A 15,839-nucleotide genomic window follows, 5' to 3' on the forward strand; every position below is an offset into this window, starting at 1 on the left:
CCTGGAGCAGCCTGGCCTCACGCAGGGTTGTGCCACTGTTGTCGTCTCCCCATCCCTTTCACTCTCGTCTTGACCCCAAATCGGGTGTTGGTTTTGCCAGAATCCCCCCGATCCACCCTGTAAGACTCGCTGGCTCCTTCCACCGGCGTTCTCAGGGACTGCCGTTGCACTTCTTCTTCTCCCTAGAGTTGCTGCTTCGATCAGGTTTTGCCTTATCGCCGTCCTCCGCCGCTCTGTCCTGCTCTCTGTCCACTTCGTTGGCCCCTCCCCCCCTCTACCGACACTCGCTGGGCCTACTGCTGCTCACCCTTGAGTCGTTGCACTGTTTGAGTATGCCATTGCGCCGCTGACCTTGACATGATCTCCTCTAGATCCTTGGCTGACCAACTCCCTAATCGAATTGGTCTAGTGGTTTCTTGGCAAGCTCGCTCGGCCAACAGTCCTCGCCGTTGCCCTCCAAAAGGCCCACGCCCCGTTCACGGCTGTCTCCTCCGCAAGGCCAACTTCTCTCTTGGCCATGGCCCTCTGCAAGACCTCACCCCTCCGCCATGCTTTCCGTTTCTGCCGCCGTTCATGTCTTGGCGGCTGGAAGTGATAGTGTTGAGATACGGTGGTAGGGTTTGGTGGAACCCTACCTCTTTTTTCCCTTTTTGCCCCTCCTTTAGGCTTCTTGGTTCTTGTCAGCCCATGTTGGGCCTTTGGCTCTTTTATTTTGCCCATGTGGACTTTGAGTTATTTTAGACATGTCTCAAATGACATATCTTCCATTCCTCAAGCCCACTGGGCCTTGGATGCTATCCTTTTGGACTTTGGTCACCCTTATAGGGTTTGTAATCTCCCTTAGGGGATATATTCTCCCTCCCCCTTCTTTTAATGCAGTTATTAATTCACCCAAAAAAAATAATCAACCATCTTAGTTTGCTTTCCTGATTGATTCTTGAATAACAAGTTACTGGTCCCTGCCCTTTTTCAAGGAGTCGGTCACACATTAAATCCTGCCAATAAGTTGATTTTCTATGACTTGATGATGCAAATATGGCTGCACTTACCTGGTTGGACCAACATGACAGGCTTTGGAAGCCATAAGCCAAGAGCCAAGAAGAACCAGTCCAGCCCAGGGTTTTGGTCCAACAAGGGTTGGAAATAAAATTAATAGTTACTTAGTATTTTATTTCATGCCTTTTATTTTCCAGATTTGAATGTAGGAGTTAGGATTTATTTCCTTGCATTGGTTTCCTTTTATGGTTGTTTCCTAGTTTGGGCTAGTTTCCATTTCAGTCAAGTTTCTAATATTGTCTTTATTTTTCTATATATTAGAGGTAACCGATGAACAAAAGAGAATGATTTGAACGATGAATTAATTGTTTTGGGTGGAACTTTGTGGTTATGCTTGGTCGTGTGAATTTCCTCTGCTCCCCTGTGTGATTCTTCCCTTCTTCCCTAAGGCCCTCCATCAATTTAGTATCAGAGCCGAAGATCCTCATTCCCCTTCTTCTTTCCATCTTGCTCTTCCCTTCCCCCTTTCTCTGTTTCGGTCCTACAGAAACTGAGAACAAAAAAAAAAAGTCGATTCTTCACAAGATCGACCCTCTCTATCTCACCACCTCCTCTTTCCCTTCACCAACTTCATCGAACCCTCCCCTTCCCTGTTTTAGGGTTCTAACGAGTGGAAAAAAAAAAGGAGAACAACACAGCAGAGAGAAAGAAGGACAGAAGAAGCAAGGAGATAAAGAGATCGAAGGAGAAGAAGCCATACCCAGAACTTCTTCTCAGTCGACCCTTTTCTAGGGTTCCGCCAGAAAAATAAAAGAGAAGCAGCAGAAAAGAGAAGAGAGAACAGAAAAAAAAGAAGACAGAATAAGAAGACGAGAAAGAAGAACAGAAGAAGACGAGAAGAGAAAGGACAGAGAACATACATGGTTTTTTAAGTCCAGCCGTGGGTCGTCATCTCCATAGCCAATCGCAACAGCATCTCTTAGTGGTTGCTGGTCTTGAAATCGACAGAAAAAGCCCTGGTGGTTTCCATCTCCAAGAAAGAGGCACGTTTCCCCTTGGTCGGTAACCCAAACTCCCACCCCCGAGCCTTTCTTCTTTCTTTAACTATCTGTTAATCTTTCTATTTCCCACTTTGCCCCTCTTTATGCTTTATTTACTCTTGTTTCCAATATACCCTTGCCCATACGTAATATTTTGTGTGCTTTCCAGATATTACGTTACTGTCATCCACTTAGGAATTTTCAGCTAATTACCATTCTGCCATTCCTCTTTTAATTTTTATCTATTTACTACGTTGCCATTACCTGTTAGTATTCTTTGTTTATCATCACCATGATAGCCAATAGCGTAGTTATCCAGCAGCTGAACTCTTACAAAGGAGAAACTTATGAGAAAATTGATGCCCTCAGTACCATTGTCCCTCTCTTAAGACAATGATGGAATCTATGCAAAGTTGAAATAGGAGAATTTGACCGTTGAAGAATATGTTGCGAGATTTTATTATTTGGCCACTCGTTCTGATTTTGAGTGGGATGAAGAAGTATTAGTGGCACAATTTCGCAATGGTTTGCACCCTCAACTTAGTGCTGCCCTTGCATCTAGTCAACTGCCTACCATGGAAGATGTCGTGCAAGTAGCGTATCAGGTTGAGGAAAGTCTGAAACGCCGATACAATTGGAGAAATTTTGCAAATACTTTTCCTCGAGGTACTAGTTCCTTCTTGCAATAGCCTCCTACCCAAGAAATGTCATCTAGCAAACCACAGGCTAGTGCTATATCTATGGCCTCTTCACGACCTAGTCGGCCGTATTCTCCACCTCGACATGTTTCTGAAATGTCATCTTCACGGCCTACTCGTCCATACTCACCCACTCGGCATGGTTCAAATAAACCTTCTGATTCAACAAAATTTACAGTTCGGTGCTACTCAAGCAATGGATTTAGACATATCAGTGCTCAATGTCCCAACCGTTTGGTTGTTTTTATTGATAAGGATACTCCTATACCATATATTCCCGAAGAGCAACTTGGTTCTGACACAGTTGATTTAAGAGAAGAGCGTGCACCAGGTGAAGTCAATGACACTCTCAGTGATGAAGACCAACATCCTTTTTATGTCATTCGTCATGTGTTGACCACTCAGAAAGCCACTGACAATGAAGATTGGCGCCACAGTAATATTTTCCAGACTCATGTGAAGTGCAATGACCAGTTGTTAACCTTGGTCATTAATGGAGGTAGTTGCACTAATGTTGTCTCTGAAGACGTTATTCGTAAGTTGGGATTGAAGACAGAGCCACATCCAAATCCCTATAAGGTTGCTTGGGTGAACAACACTAATCTCAAAATCACAGATAAGTGTTTGGCCACATATTCTATTGGTGGATTTAAGGATACAGTCCATGTGACGTCCTCCCTTTGAAGGTGTGTCAATCCTTCTTGGTTGACTTTGGTTGTTTGACAAGAAAGTACAGCATTGTGGCTATGCCAATACCTATGGTTTCAAGCATGCCAACAAGACTATGAAGTTTCATCCTGCCAAAGATCTCCCTAAAATTAAGCTCAAGATGGTGGGATCGTTCCTCATTCAGCATATTCCTTCATACGGTCTCCTTGGTCCTTTTCCTAACTCGACGGAGTCGAGTTCTTTTCAGAGGAGGAGAGTTGATGCAGATATGGCTGCCCTCACCTAGTTGGACCAACATAACCGGCTTTGGAAGCCAAGAGCCAAGAAGAACCGGTCCAACCCAGGATTTTGGTCCAACAAGGGATGGAAATAAAATCAGTAGTTACTCAGTATTTTATTTCACGCCTTTTATTTTCTAGATTTAAATGTAGGAGTTAGGATTTATTTCCTTGCATTGGTTTCCTTTTATGGTTGTTTCCTAGTTTAGGCTAGTTTCCATTTCAATTAAGTTTCTAATCCTATGTCTTTATTTTTCTATATATTAGAGGTAACCGATGAACAAAAGAGAATGATTTGAATGATGAATTAATTGTTTTGGGTGGAACTTTATAGTTATGCTTGGTCATGTGAATTTTCTCCCCTCCCCTGTGTGATTCTTCCCTTCTTCCCTTCTTCCCTAAGGCCCTCCATCACTTAATATACATGTTAATTTTTTATGAATTGATGTATAACTGTATAAGTGAATAATTCATGTTAATTTTTTATGTCTTGATATAGCTATGTTGATTATTGATGATTTGATGATGCTTAATGTTGACTTTATATATGTTATAGGGTATATATTGTAAGACTTGTACCATACTAAATAATTTTAGAAATTAGGAAAAATAAAATAAAAAATAACACAAGGGTGATTTGACCGCCATGGCAATGCCATAACGGGCGATTCATCACCGAATCGATTAGCCACCCCTCCACCGCCTTGGAGCGCCATGACGCCGTGACAACTATGTGCTGAACCATTCTGATGAGATGAGGGGGTAGGAGGAAGACCAGGTATTGGGGATGACTATTGGGATGAAGGCGACGTTGGTGGTGATGCCACCACACCAGGGATGCCAGCCATGGAGGCAAGAGCCCACAGGGGGAGGGTTCAGTCTTCTTTGTCTTTCTCACGGTTCCATCCAAGGGGCAAACCTTGATGAGGAAGATAATTAAATGTTGAATTCAAATTGGAAGCCTGGAAGTTGGAAGTTGGAACATTAGGTTTAGTACTTACAAGTGGAAATTTGAACTGATGGACTCATGGACATATTTCTATTTCTTTTTTATTCTGGTTTTGTATCTTTTGGACATGTAACTCGTGTTTGGACTTTGGACTAGATATTTTTATCATGACTTGGCGTTAAAGCTCTATTATACTTTGGTACAATTGAGTATTTTATATCTCATATGCTGCATAAATGTGCATTAAATTGCATGGATAATAGGTTATTTCTCTCTCTAATCTTTTTTTTTTTTGTATTATTTTTAGTTTAAAAGTTTGAGTCCAACGATTCACAATTTGAATCCCAATTCTATTCAATAAATCCTCATTGTGGTTCTACAATTCAATTTGGCCTTGACGACTATGCTTAGGACAACTTCTAGAAACCTATTAAACCAAAGAGAAACACAATTCCAACTAATGGGCCTGCTGCTGGAAACAACTCAGATCAGTGGTCCATTTGGAGAATTTTCCCCATCTTCCTTATACCGACTGCAAAAACAGAGTCCAAGATAACAGAAACTTACCAAAATTCCACTCAATTCTATAAATATGAAATGGCATTCTTGTGATTCTATGAAACTCAAACTCACTACCCATGTTTGCTTCAAGGGGAAATTTGACCAATAAGATGAGTTCAGGATCCTATCACAGGGACCAACCACATCTGCGACATGACAAAGACGGATGACCATGTGAAAGGCAAGCATCACTAATAAAGGGAGTACCAGTGCACAAGGCTCCCACCACTGCGGCATCGAGGAAGGATTATAATGTATGCAGTCTTGCCTCATGACCCTCCCCAGAGCATTTGAGACATGTGACTCCTTCAGACAACAAAGCTAACTCCTATGTCCTATACTCAATTACCATAATGCCTTGGGTGAAATTACCAAATAGTCTTGGCCCATGGAGTCTTTATTTCCTCCCCAAACTCTTCTAAAATTTATGCAATATCCTTCACATGGATGGTACAATCATTAATTGTCTAACACAGACTTCCCAATTCTCTTAAATGGAATTTAATTTAAGATTCTCCTTCGGATGATGATAATGAATTCCATGGTCTAGAGGCCCTTGCATTTGTGGCATGACAAATAATGCAGTTCAAGGTTCCAGGATCAATGTAGAATCGATAAAACTAATAGAGGACCAAAATAGAATGGTAGGAGAAATCATCTCTCTCACAAAGAAGAGAATTAGAAAGGAAAAAAAATCAGAGAAGAAATTAGAGGAGCTAAAAGAAGATATTAGAGAGCAAGAAGAACAGAGAAGAAGAGAGGAAAGATCACACCTGATCCCAGAAATGAACAAAATTAGGAGGGAGACCAGATCTGGAATATCTATCCCATATGTACAGCTCAACAGGTCCAAAACTCTTAAGAAAACTCAATATTATTTACTTGAATCATGTTTAATTTATGGGAGGTGTAATATATATATAAAAACTTTTCGAGATTATATGGGATCGTATTCTGATGAACTGCACCAATTATCCTGGTGTGAGAAAAAAACTCCCTAGGTTTAAAGTATGGGGACAATGTCCACCACTCGATCAGCATCCACAATCAGTCACCAATTTTGGCTCATAGATGCATCTGTTTCAATCTATATCAATTTATTGTAAGACAACCTTTAATGAAAGTACTAAAAAATTCAAGATATGCTCAAGGAAAAGCAAGGAATCCCTTCAATTCCATGACATAGAAGCAACTACAAGTTTTTCTATCATGGCATACAGATTCATAAATCATCAATTAGAAGGACTAATAAACAGAACTGTAGTTCGGTTACCAAATCAACATTAGGGATGTCAAGCCCACGAGCTGCCACATCTGTGGCAACGAGGACAGTGAATTTTCCCTGCCGAAAACCATTTAGTGTTCTCTCTCTCTGATGTTGAGATATATCACCATGTAGTGCCTCAGAAACAATATTGTTAGTTAAGGTCATTGACACTTCATCAGCATCCCGTTTCGTCCGTGTAAAAACAATGGTCTTGCCACCCTTTGCATAGACCTGAAAATCATTACAAAGCCCATTTTTTTACTATATACCAAGATTTTTTTTAAAGGCTAACATTAGCTAATGTTTATTCAGGAAGGTCCTCCAATACCATATATTACCCCTAAATTCAAATTCAGATGCATTATATAACTGAAACACAATAACGATAAACATTGTTCAACAAACAAGAAAAAAATTAGGTGAAGTGGAAAGGGATCACCTTAATGCATGGAAACATATCGAATTCAACCAAAATGTTATGAAAATAAATAAAATATGTTATGATTTTCTGGCTGAAAAAATAAGCACGTATGTTGTAAGTAATTTTCGAGCTTGTACAATACCAGTCACAACCCAAAACTTGGAGACGCCACTCAAAACCAAACTTGAACCAAGAAAAGGCTTAAACATGGTGACATCTCCCTTTGGGCCATTTATCCACAAAAGTTGGGTGGATCAAAACAAACCAGAGAGATTATGCACCATCACAGCGATGGTGTAACAACGATAGTTGCCATGATGCCAAGGTGACAGCCAGAAACCATTGCAAATAAGTGAGCGCGTAGTCATTAACACAACCCATTAAAATAAAAGGATATTTCACAAATTCAATAATTCAATTGTAGTAATTTTTGTAAGAGGTCTATAGTTTTGGCAGTGTAGCCTTATACATAGTCATGCTCGGGACCTCCAACAGGGATATGCAGCAGCGGCGGAATAGGGAAGAGGATGGGTATGTGCCTGTGGGTGGAAAGATGGTCTATAGGTCGAGCTTCAATGTTGGGTTATGGGTAAGAATCCAAATTCCAGTCGTCGTGATGAAGAATTGAGGCTGAACCGGGTTAACCCTTCGGGCAATCTCCACCGAGATGATCCGGATCCGATTAGATTTTTGGATTTTTTTTCAGCTTTAGATTTTAGTTAGGCAAGTTTTAATTTCAATTTTAGATTTTATTTTGGCAAGTTTTAATTTCAGATTATTATATAAAGGCATCTAACCCAAGTAATTAGGAAGATTTGGAATGATGAATTGATTTGAAAGTTTTAGTGCCAGGTATGGTGCAAGACGTGTGACCCCTTTCCCCCCCCTATTCTTCTCTTCTCCCCTACAACTCTGAGTTCACTCAGGGATTTCTTCCCTTTCTCTACAGGCCCTCCATCAAGTGGTATCAGAGCCGAAGAATTCCCTGCAAAGATTCCTTCCTTATCTTCTTCCACCTCTCAATTCTAGTTTCTGGCAAGACTGAGAACAGCAGAAAAAAAAACTATGTTCCAACAGAGAATCGATTCCTTCCCATAAACTTTTTTTCTTTTCCTTCCACTGTGACCAAACACACAGCAGTCCCAGCAGAGACATAGTAGCAAGCTTCTTTTTTTCATTCATAAATCGTGGGGCTTAATGGGAGCCCTCTCCTTTATTTATAATAATGATGGGGTTACAAGAAAATAGAAACTAACTCTAGTTTCCAAAAACTGAAATAGGAAACTAAAGAAAATACTTCTAGTTACTAAAACTGGATATACAAACTAGGAATGACAGATACTTAAATTAGAAGCTAACTAAGTACTGAATATTAGAAACTAAATAAACCTTATCAAGCCAACCTAAAAGGAAAACTAACTAGCAATCTCATACTCAATCTTAGAGCCCCTCTTTTGGGCTCATAAAAGTGTCCCAATACAATCAAAACACATGGGATCAAAGGCCCAACATGTATGGAACCCAACCCTAGGCTTATTCCTAATAAAATAAGCCTATTTTGGTGATTAATTTGCATCATTCAGTTCTTCTAGCTTCTGCTGAGAACTGAGTTCAAAAAAAAAAAAAAAAAAAGACCACCTGCTGAAACCTCTCACCCCCACCCCTGTGATTGTCGATCAAAACCTTCCCCTCGTCCTAGGGTCTCAACAGCAGCAACAAAAAAAAAACGAAGCAAAAATGAAGTAGCCGAAGAGAAAGAAGAAGTAGAAGAAGAGGATAGTAGCAGGAGAAAAAAAAGGCTTACCTGGTTCGAACAACCACCACCATCGCAGTTGAAGTCGCCATCGTTGATCACCGGCTTCCTCTTCGACAACAGAACCCCGCAAACCCCAGCTGGTTCTGTAGCTTTTGTTTCCAAGTTGAAGAATACCTCCCCTTGTTGGTATAACTGCCCCACACGACTCCTATATTCTTTTTTCTTTAACTCCTTTTTGTTTATTTCCCATACTACCCATCCCTTTCTCTCATATCACTTTCCGTCCTAATTTATTCTTTAGCTTCCAAATTTGCCCCTCCCCTCTTTATATTCCATTGTGCTTTCTAATCCAGTCCAAGCATTTACAATTCTGCCATCCTTGAAAAAATTAAAAATAAAATAAAATAAAATAAAATAAAATAAAAAATTTGACCTTCCATATTTACGGTTGTGCCACCCACTTGATCATTGGAGTTGGTGTCTTATTTTTCTGAGGCCCATAGCAATTCTGACACAAGATTGGTCATGGATTCCTTTGTGTTCAAATTTCGAGTGCAGTTGCCTAATGGAAAGCCTGCTAAATTGTTAATTGACGAGCGACTAAATGATAATTTTGTCTCTAGGTCTGTGGTGGATATGTTGTCAAAGACCAATCAGATCATTTTTTAATCAGAGAATGATGTGGTTGTTGAATTTTCCGTTTCTCATTATTATGATGGTGCTTTTGTGAAGTGTTTGATTCTCCTAAACGCATCATTAAATTGGGTCGAGGTTGGTTGGAACAACGGGACGGTATCCTTGATCGTGACAACAATATGTGCACCCTCCAGGCTTACCATATGCATAAAAAATTTAATATTCATGGATTGATTGAGTTAAAGAAAGTGATACCCCCAGTACAACCAGAAGATGAAACAAATGCATCAACACAAGTGAAAGACCGTCCTATTGTGGAACAGGTGATGACAATGGAAAGTGAGAAAATCATGGATCAATTAATGACGGACATCAATGCAATCCCAGTTGTTCACTATCATAAGTTCGTTCTTCCCCAAGATTTTCCGAACTTGAATGCACCTCCAAAGCTTCACATCATGGATTTTGTTCGGGATGTAGATGACGAGCAATTCACCCTCGTTCGTGAGTTTTTATTGTTATCATTCTTTAAAACTCGTGGACGAGTTTTTCTCAACATCGGGGAGTTGATGCAGAATTGAGGCTGAACCGGATTGACCCTTCGGACAATCTCAACCGAGATGATCCGATTGGATTTTTGGATTAAGTAGGATCTTTAGGATTTTATTTTGTTTGGGGATTATTTGCAATCTTTTATTTTGGGTAGTTGATAGTTAGTTAGGGAGTTACCAATTTGAGTTTTATTACGTTTCTTATGTCATTAGTTAGAACTTAGGAAGTAATTAGAAGTTTCTATTTCAGTTTTAGATTTTATTTAGCAAGTTTTAATTTCAGTTTATTATATAAAGGCATATAACCCAAGTAATTAGGAAGATTTGGAATGATGAATTGATTTGAAGGTTTTAGTGTCGAGTATGGTGCAAGACGTGTGACCCCTTTCCCCCCTATTCTTCTCTTCTCCCCTGCAACTGAGTTCACTCAGGGATTTCTTCCCTTTCTCTACAGGCCCTCCATCACGTCGCCTCTATGGTGCAGGTTGCTGGGTTGGAGCGGTTTGAGATAAGCTCTTTCCAAGAGGGAGAAGGGGATTTCAGTGATGGTGGAATGGGTGGGCTGCCAGATTGGTTGGGCGGCAAGCAACAGGGGTAAAGATAACTCTATCAGAGGGAGAATCGGGAGGGGGAAGGAGAGATCTAGACTCTTGGTAGGGAATCTTGGTTAGGAGAGAGAGGGAGAATCTCGGTTGGTCTGGCAGAAGGAGAGTCAGGTGAAAGCAATCATGCCTTAGTGGTGGATATCTAGAGCAAGGAAAGAAATAGGGAGCATAGTCATAGTTTTCTCTAGCACTAAAATTTGTGGGCTAGTGCGCCCCTCTTCTTTATTTATAAAAACTGATTGCTAGTTACAAAAATACAAACCACTAATGGTCTCAATGACTAAGAATATCCTAGTCAAGGATTATTCCAAAAAGGACAATCCTTGCTATTACAAGAATAAGGAATTTTTTTGGAGAGCATGAAGAAGCATCCATAGATGAGCCCTTTTCCTTTCATAGGGGCGGGCCACTCACCCCCCCCCCCAAAAAAAATTGTGTCTGGGCGTAGGGGCCACACTCCCTCATAGAAAACATTTTCCCTAGAAAGGTACTCTTACAATCTTACTTGTAATTACTTAATGACAAAAAGTATTCTACAAAATAAATATAAATACTAATCAAAATAGATATTAAATAAAATCTAGCATCATAACAAAGCTCCAGCACATCTGTCCATTAAGGGACCTACACAACTCCATGTGAAAGTACCATGTGAACAGTACCATCAAACCTCTTTCTTCCTTGAACTGCATCAACACCCCATTCTTCCCCCCAAAATGTCTCCCTTAATTAATTCATCATACTGTCTTCCTACTATGACTATACTCCCTCCACATCTTCCTCCCCCCCAGTCTGTCTTCCTTTTCTTTCTTATCAAATCTTCCCTGAAAGGGGGGATTTACTCAGACTCCAGCTTGGTTCCACCATTGATCTATGCTATCCTTGGGAGTTCCAAACGGCTTGGTGTAGGTTCAGTTTCAATAGCATCACTTGTAATGGGCTCAGTGCTCAAAGAGACAATCCCAGCCCCCATGCTGAAGATCCAGTTCTTCATCTTCAATTGACCTTTCACTGCCACCTTCTTTGCTGGTTTATTTCATGGTACCAAAAATATTTCCTTCAATTATCCAACCAAAATGGATCTAAAGATGCAAACACAAAGATGATTATAATTATAACATAATCACCCAACATTTAAGCATGTACTTGGCGAGTTAAGACATTAAAGAAAAACAAAGGAAAACCAGATGCACATTGTCGAGCTTCACAAGAGAAAGAAAAAAAACAATTAGTAAGCTCTTAACCAAGACCATGCATCAAAACAGAAAAGGGTACAGAACAGGAGAACCAGGTCAAGCTTCATTTCTCCATTGCATTTAATATTTTATTAAGTAACAACAGGTAGTACCCAAAAACAAATTCACAAAACAACCTGTTCCCACCATTATAATTAATTTTCACTTGTACACACACACCCCCACACCAGACAAACGGATAAAAAATAAGTTCTAGTGCATGTTTATATCACAAAACGCCATGCCCAGGAGACAGAGGATTAGTTGCAGGATGGAAAGCAGGAAATATCACAAAGTAGGACACAACATGGCATATTAAAGTTCTAGTACATTATCATATCACAGAGCACCACGTCCAGGAGAGAACAAAGAAATAGTTGCAGCAGGAGAAACACATAAATCCATACCATAATCAGGTCACTAAGAATTGTCCGTTTTGAAGTTGCAGTTGTTGGTATGGCATAAAGCTTTATTCCTTCTGCGAGCTTTTCATCTTGATCACCAACCTACAAGAACAAATAAATGCTCTAGAAAACCTTAAGATTTACTTTGGTAACATACAAAAGCAGCTTGCAAAATATGTTAGATTTTTATTTCTTTTAGTTAAGCTAACTGCCAAAAAAATTAACAATATGCATCCACAGATACAGTTCGAGAAACGTTTTCAAAGAACCAAGTGAAAAAGACAATGCATGCCCTCATAATTTATGGCTTAAAGCCCAACCCAACCCCCCAATTTGAGGGTAGGGGACAGGAATAAACAAAACGCAACAAAAGAAATATAGTGAACTAACAGAGGTACTAGGTTGCATTAGCACTACGTGTAAGACATCAAGGCTTCACGAAAGATGCATCTACCGATAGCAGCTGAAGCAAAGCAACAAATGAACTCCTCTCATTCAAAACATCTCCCTGTAAAATGACCTATAATACCTTTGCACAGAAATAAACCAATATACTTGCCACTAGTAAAGAAACTTCAGCTCCAAGTTAAGGACTCAAAACATCCAATCAAACAAACCCAAAACAAAACACACCCAAAAAAAAAAAAAAGGGAGAAAACGAAGACACCATACTTTGGAAGCAGGATGGAAGTACCGGAATATCAGGAAAACCAAAACTAATAGGCATCATTAAAAAAATAAAGATTAGCTGCTATACCACCATCCTGCAGGATTTCAGATCTGAATCAACTAGTCTGCTGCCTCTCCGCCATAAATGCACAATGTTAAAAGTCTTCAAAACAGTACGTGAACAGAAACTTGTTATACTTCTGCCTTAAGCACTCAACATGTGGTAACTTGTGAAGCCAGATGATCATCATTATCTCGCACACATCATAATTGCCCTTCCATCCCTACTACTCCTTCCCCCTCCTCTTCTTATTTCATAAAACCATTTTCCATTGCTTCTACATCAAAAAATGTTCTTTGTTCATCTACTGGTGTTAAAAAAAAAAAAAAACAAAACAAAAAAAACAGCCCTATCCCAACTAAATGTGGTCAGCTACATGGATTAGTACCCTCCATTCAGCTCTATTAGAGGTCATACTTGCTACAAGGCCTGAACTATACATATTTTTCCTCACCACTCCTTCTAAGGTCATTTTAGGCCTACCCCTAGCGCTTTATGTTCCTTCAATTTGAATCAAATCACTCCACCGTACTCCAGCATCTCAAGTCCCCCACTGAACAAGGCCATGCCACCTAAGACAACTTTCTCAAAGTTTATCATGTATCGGGGCTACTCCCAATCAGCTCTAATATTGTCATTCCTTACTTTGTCCTTCCAACTTTTTTCACACATCCATCTCAACATCCTCATCTCCGCTACACTTAGTTTATCTATATGATGTTTCTTAACTGCCCAACATTCCACACAATACACCATAGTAGGTCATATGATTGTCCTACAAAATTTTCCTTTAAGCTTTAAAGGAATGCATCGATCACACAGCACTCCAAAAGCACCTCTCCACTTCATCCAAAAAAAAAAAAATAGCAACCCAGTGCACAAGGCTCCCACTACTGCAGAATCTAGGAGAGGCAAATGTACACAGCGTACCTCTTTACTTCATCCATCCTATTTTAATTCCCTATCAAACATCATCCTTTATATCACCTTCTTTGTTTATGATTGAACTCAGATACCTAAAATAATCACTTTGCGGAATCTACTTCATCAATTTTCACCATTGCATTTAGCCGTGCATGTATAACGAAAATTACACACCATATACTCCATCTCCGTTCTACTTATCTTAAAACCTTGTTATTCCGAGGATGATCTCCATAACTCCAACTTAGCATTAATCCATGATTTTGTCTCATCCACCAAAACTATATCTTCAACAAAAAGCATACACCAAGGAACATCATCTTGAATTACCCTGCTTAAATCATTCATGATAAGCGCAAACAATTAAGGGCTCAAAGTTGATCGTTGATCATTGATGTAAGTGAACCATATTACTAGACAGATCCAGGTGAGGTACGACTCAACTATGCTTTATCCCATGTAAATGAGGTCAGCGACACAAACCCTGTTTTGCCACTCAACTCTACCTGGCATAATGATTTTGAAAACAAACTAACCAAAACATGCTTCCATTGAAGTACAATCCCACCTTAGCTTTGTACTTCTGTTCATGTCTTGTATACCTTTTTTTAATTTTATTTTATCTATTAATTATGGATAAACAATTTTGAGGGACATTAAATGAATGATTACTGAGATAATCGAACTTTATAAGTAGCAAAATCCTGTTGTCTTTTCCATTATTTTTATGAAAAACATATGATTATCCTTTGAAAAGCATAAAAGATTAATAGCTTAAAACTGAAAACATGTCAGAAACAGGTGAGCAGATTTTTGTCAAGACATAGATGTACATGTGACACTCATAAAATAATGACATCTTAACAAATGAAACTAACAGAAATACAAGAGAAATATAAATACATCCATAGCAGATTCATAGTCATAAGAGAGACAAATAGACAGATGAAAAATAGAAGGATACCAAATCAATTGTCAAAGGATTATCCAAGTATTTCCTTGCCAATTTCTTTACCCAACCAGGCATTGTTGCAGAGAAAAGCATGCTTTGTCTCTCAGATGGAAGCTTCTCTAATATCACTTCAACATCTTCCTCAAACCCAACAGCAAGCATCTGGTCGGCTTCATCAAGGACCAAATATTGAACTTCAGCAAGCTTAAGACTGTTATTACTGATCAGATCAATAATGCGCCCTGGAGTTCCCACCACAACATCAACTCCACGAGAAAGTGCATTTTGCTGGGTATTGTAAGAAACTCCCCCATAAACACAAACAGTGCTTAAGTAGGGTGCCGACTCTTTGATCTCCTTTTCAACTTGCTTTGCTAACTCCCTAGTTGGTGCTAGGACCAGAACCCTTGGAAGACAACCAAATCGCCTTCAAACAAACAAAGAAATAAATTCAACCAATGAAAGAAAGCAGAAACACAAGGGCATCAGATGTTCAGCATGACAGCTGTACCTTGATAGATTTAGCACTTCTTCATCCACGGTAAGACATTTGATTATCGGGATTCCAAAAGCCAGTGTCTTCCCTGTTCCAGTCTTTGCACGTGCAATAATATCTCGGCCTTCCAACGCTGGGAGTAATACAGCTCGCTGGAGCATTGAGAGAGAGAGAGAGAGAGAGAGAAATCATAGTCAGCAAACACAAACTAACTCAGAATTGCAGGTCAAGCAGTTAATCTTGAAACAAATAGAACAGTGACAGGCAAGGAACACTAGACTTTTGCAGGGGTAGAGTCCACAAATAGCATAGGGTCGGAAGTGCATTTTCACTTCTCAGATACGAAACCAGAACCAGAGAGGCGAGTTTTTGGCTCCTTTATTCTTGAAAAAATTAGAATCTCCCCCTCTTCTTGTAAGAAATCAAGTTGGGGCTTTGATTCATTGGCCCAAAATGATTCTAAAGTACATCTCCAACACTTGTGAAGTAAGAATTCAAGCCCTAGATCTAGAAATGTTCTTGAAAACCCCCACTTTTTTTAGTTAAACCATGATTCTTAGGCATGTCTTTTTGCATACAGAAGATGCATTTGGCTTAAAAATACATGATGTTTGAGGCAGATTCTTCACTAAACTACGCTTGTTTTATTAGGAATAAGCTTATAGTTGGGT

General features: G+C 39.6%; 1 protein-coding gene across 1 annotated transcript in view; it reads right to left on the reverse strand.

The window, feature by feature from the left end:
- Window positions 1–15,839, reverse strand: part of LOC122092151 (DEAD-box ATP-dependent RNA helicase 3, chloroplastic-like) — a 29,335-nt gene that overhangs the window by 6,874 nt on the left and 6,622 nt on the right. The window contains exons 2-5 of the mRNA XM_042662484.1: window positions 15,184–15,320; window positions 14,685–15,099; window positions 12,070–12,168; window positions 6,465–6,689 (exon numbers count right to left, since the gene is read on the reverse strand). Coding sequence (XP_042518418.1) covers window positions 6,465–6,689; window positions 12,070–12,168; window positions 14,685–15,099; window positions 15,184–15,320 — 876 coding nt within the window. The remainder of the gene's footprint in view (window positions 1–6,464; window positions 6,690–12,069; window positions 12,169–14,684; window positions 15,100–15,183; window positions 15,321–15,839) is intronic.

This window comes from Macadamia integrifolia, chromosome 10, assembly GCF_013358625.1.
Source record: "Macadamia integrifolia cultivar HAES 741 chromosome 10, SCU_Mint_v3, whole genome shotgun sequence".
NCBI classification, from domain to species: Eukaryota; Viridiplantae; Streptophyta; class Magnoliopsida; order Proteales; family Proteaceae; genus Macadamia; species Macadamia integrifolia.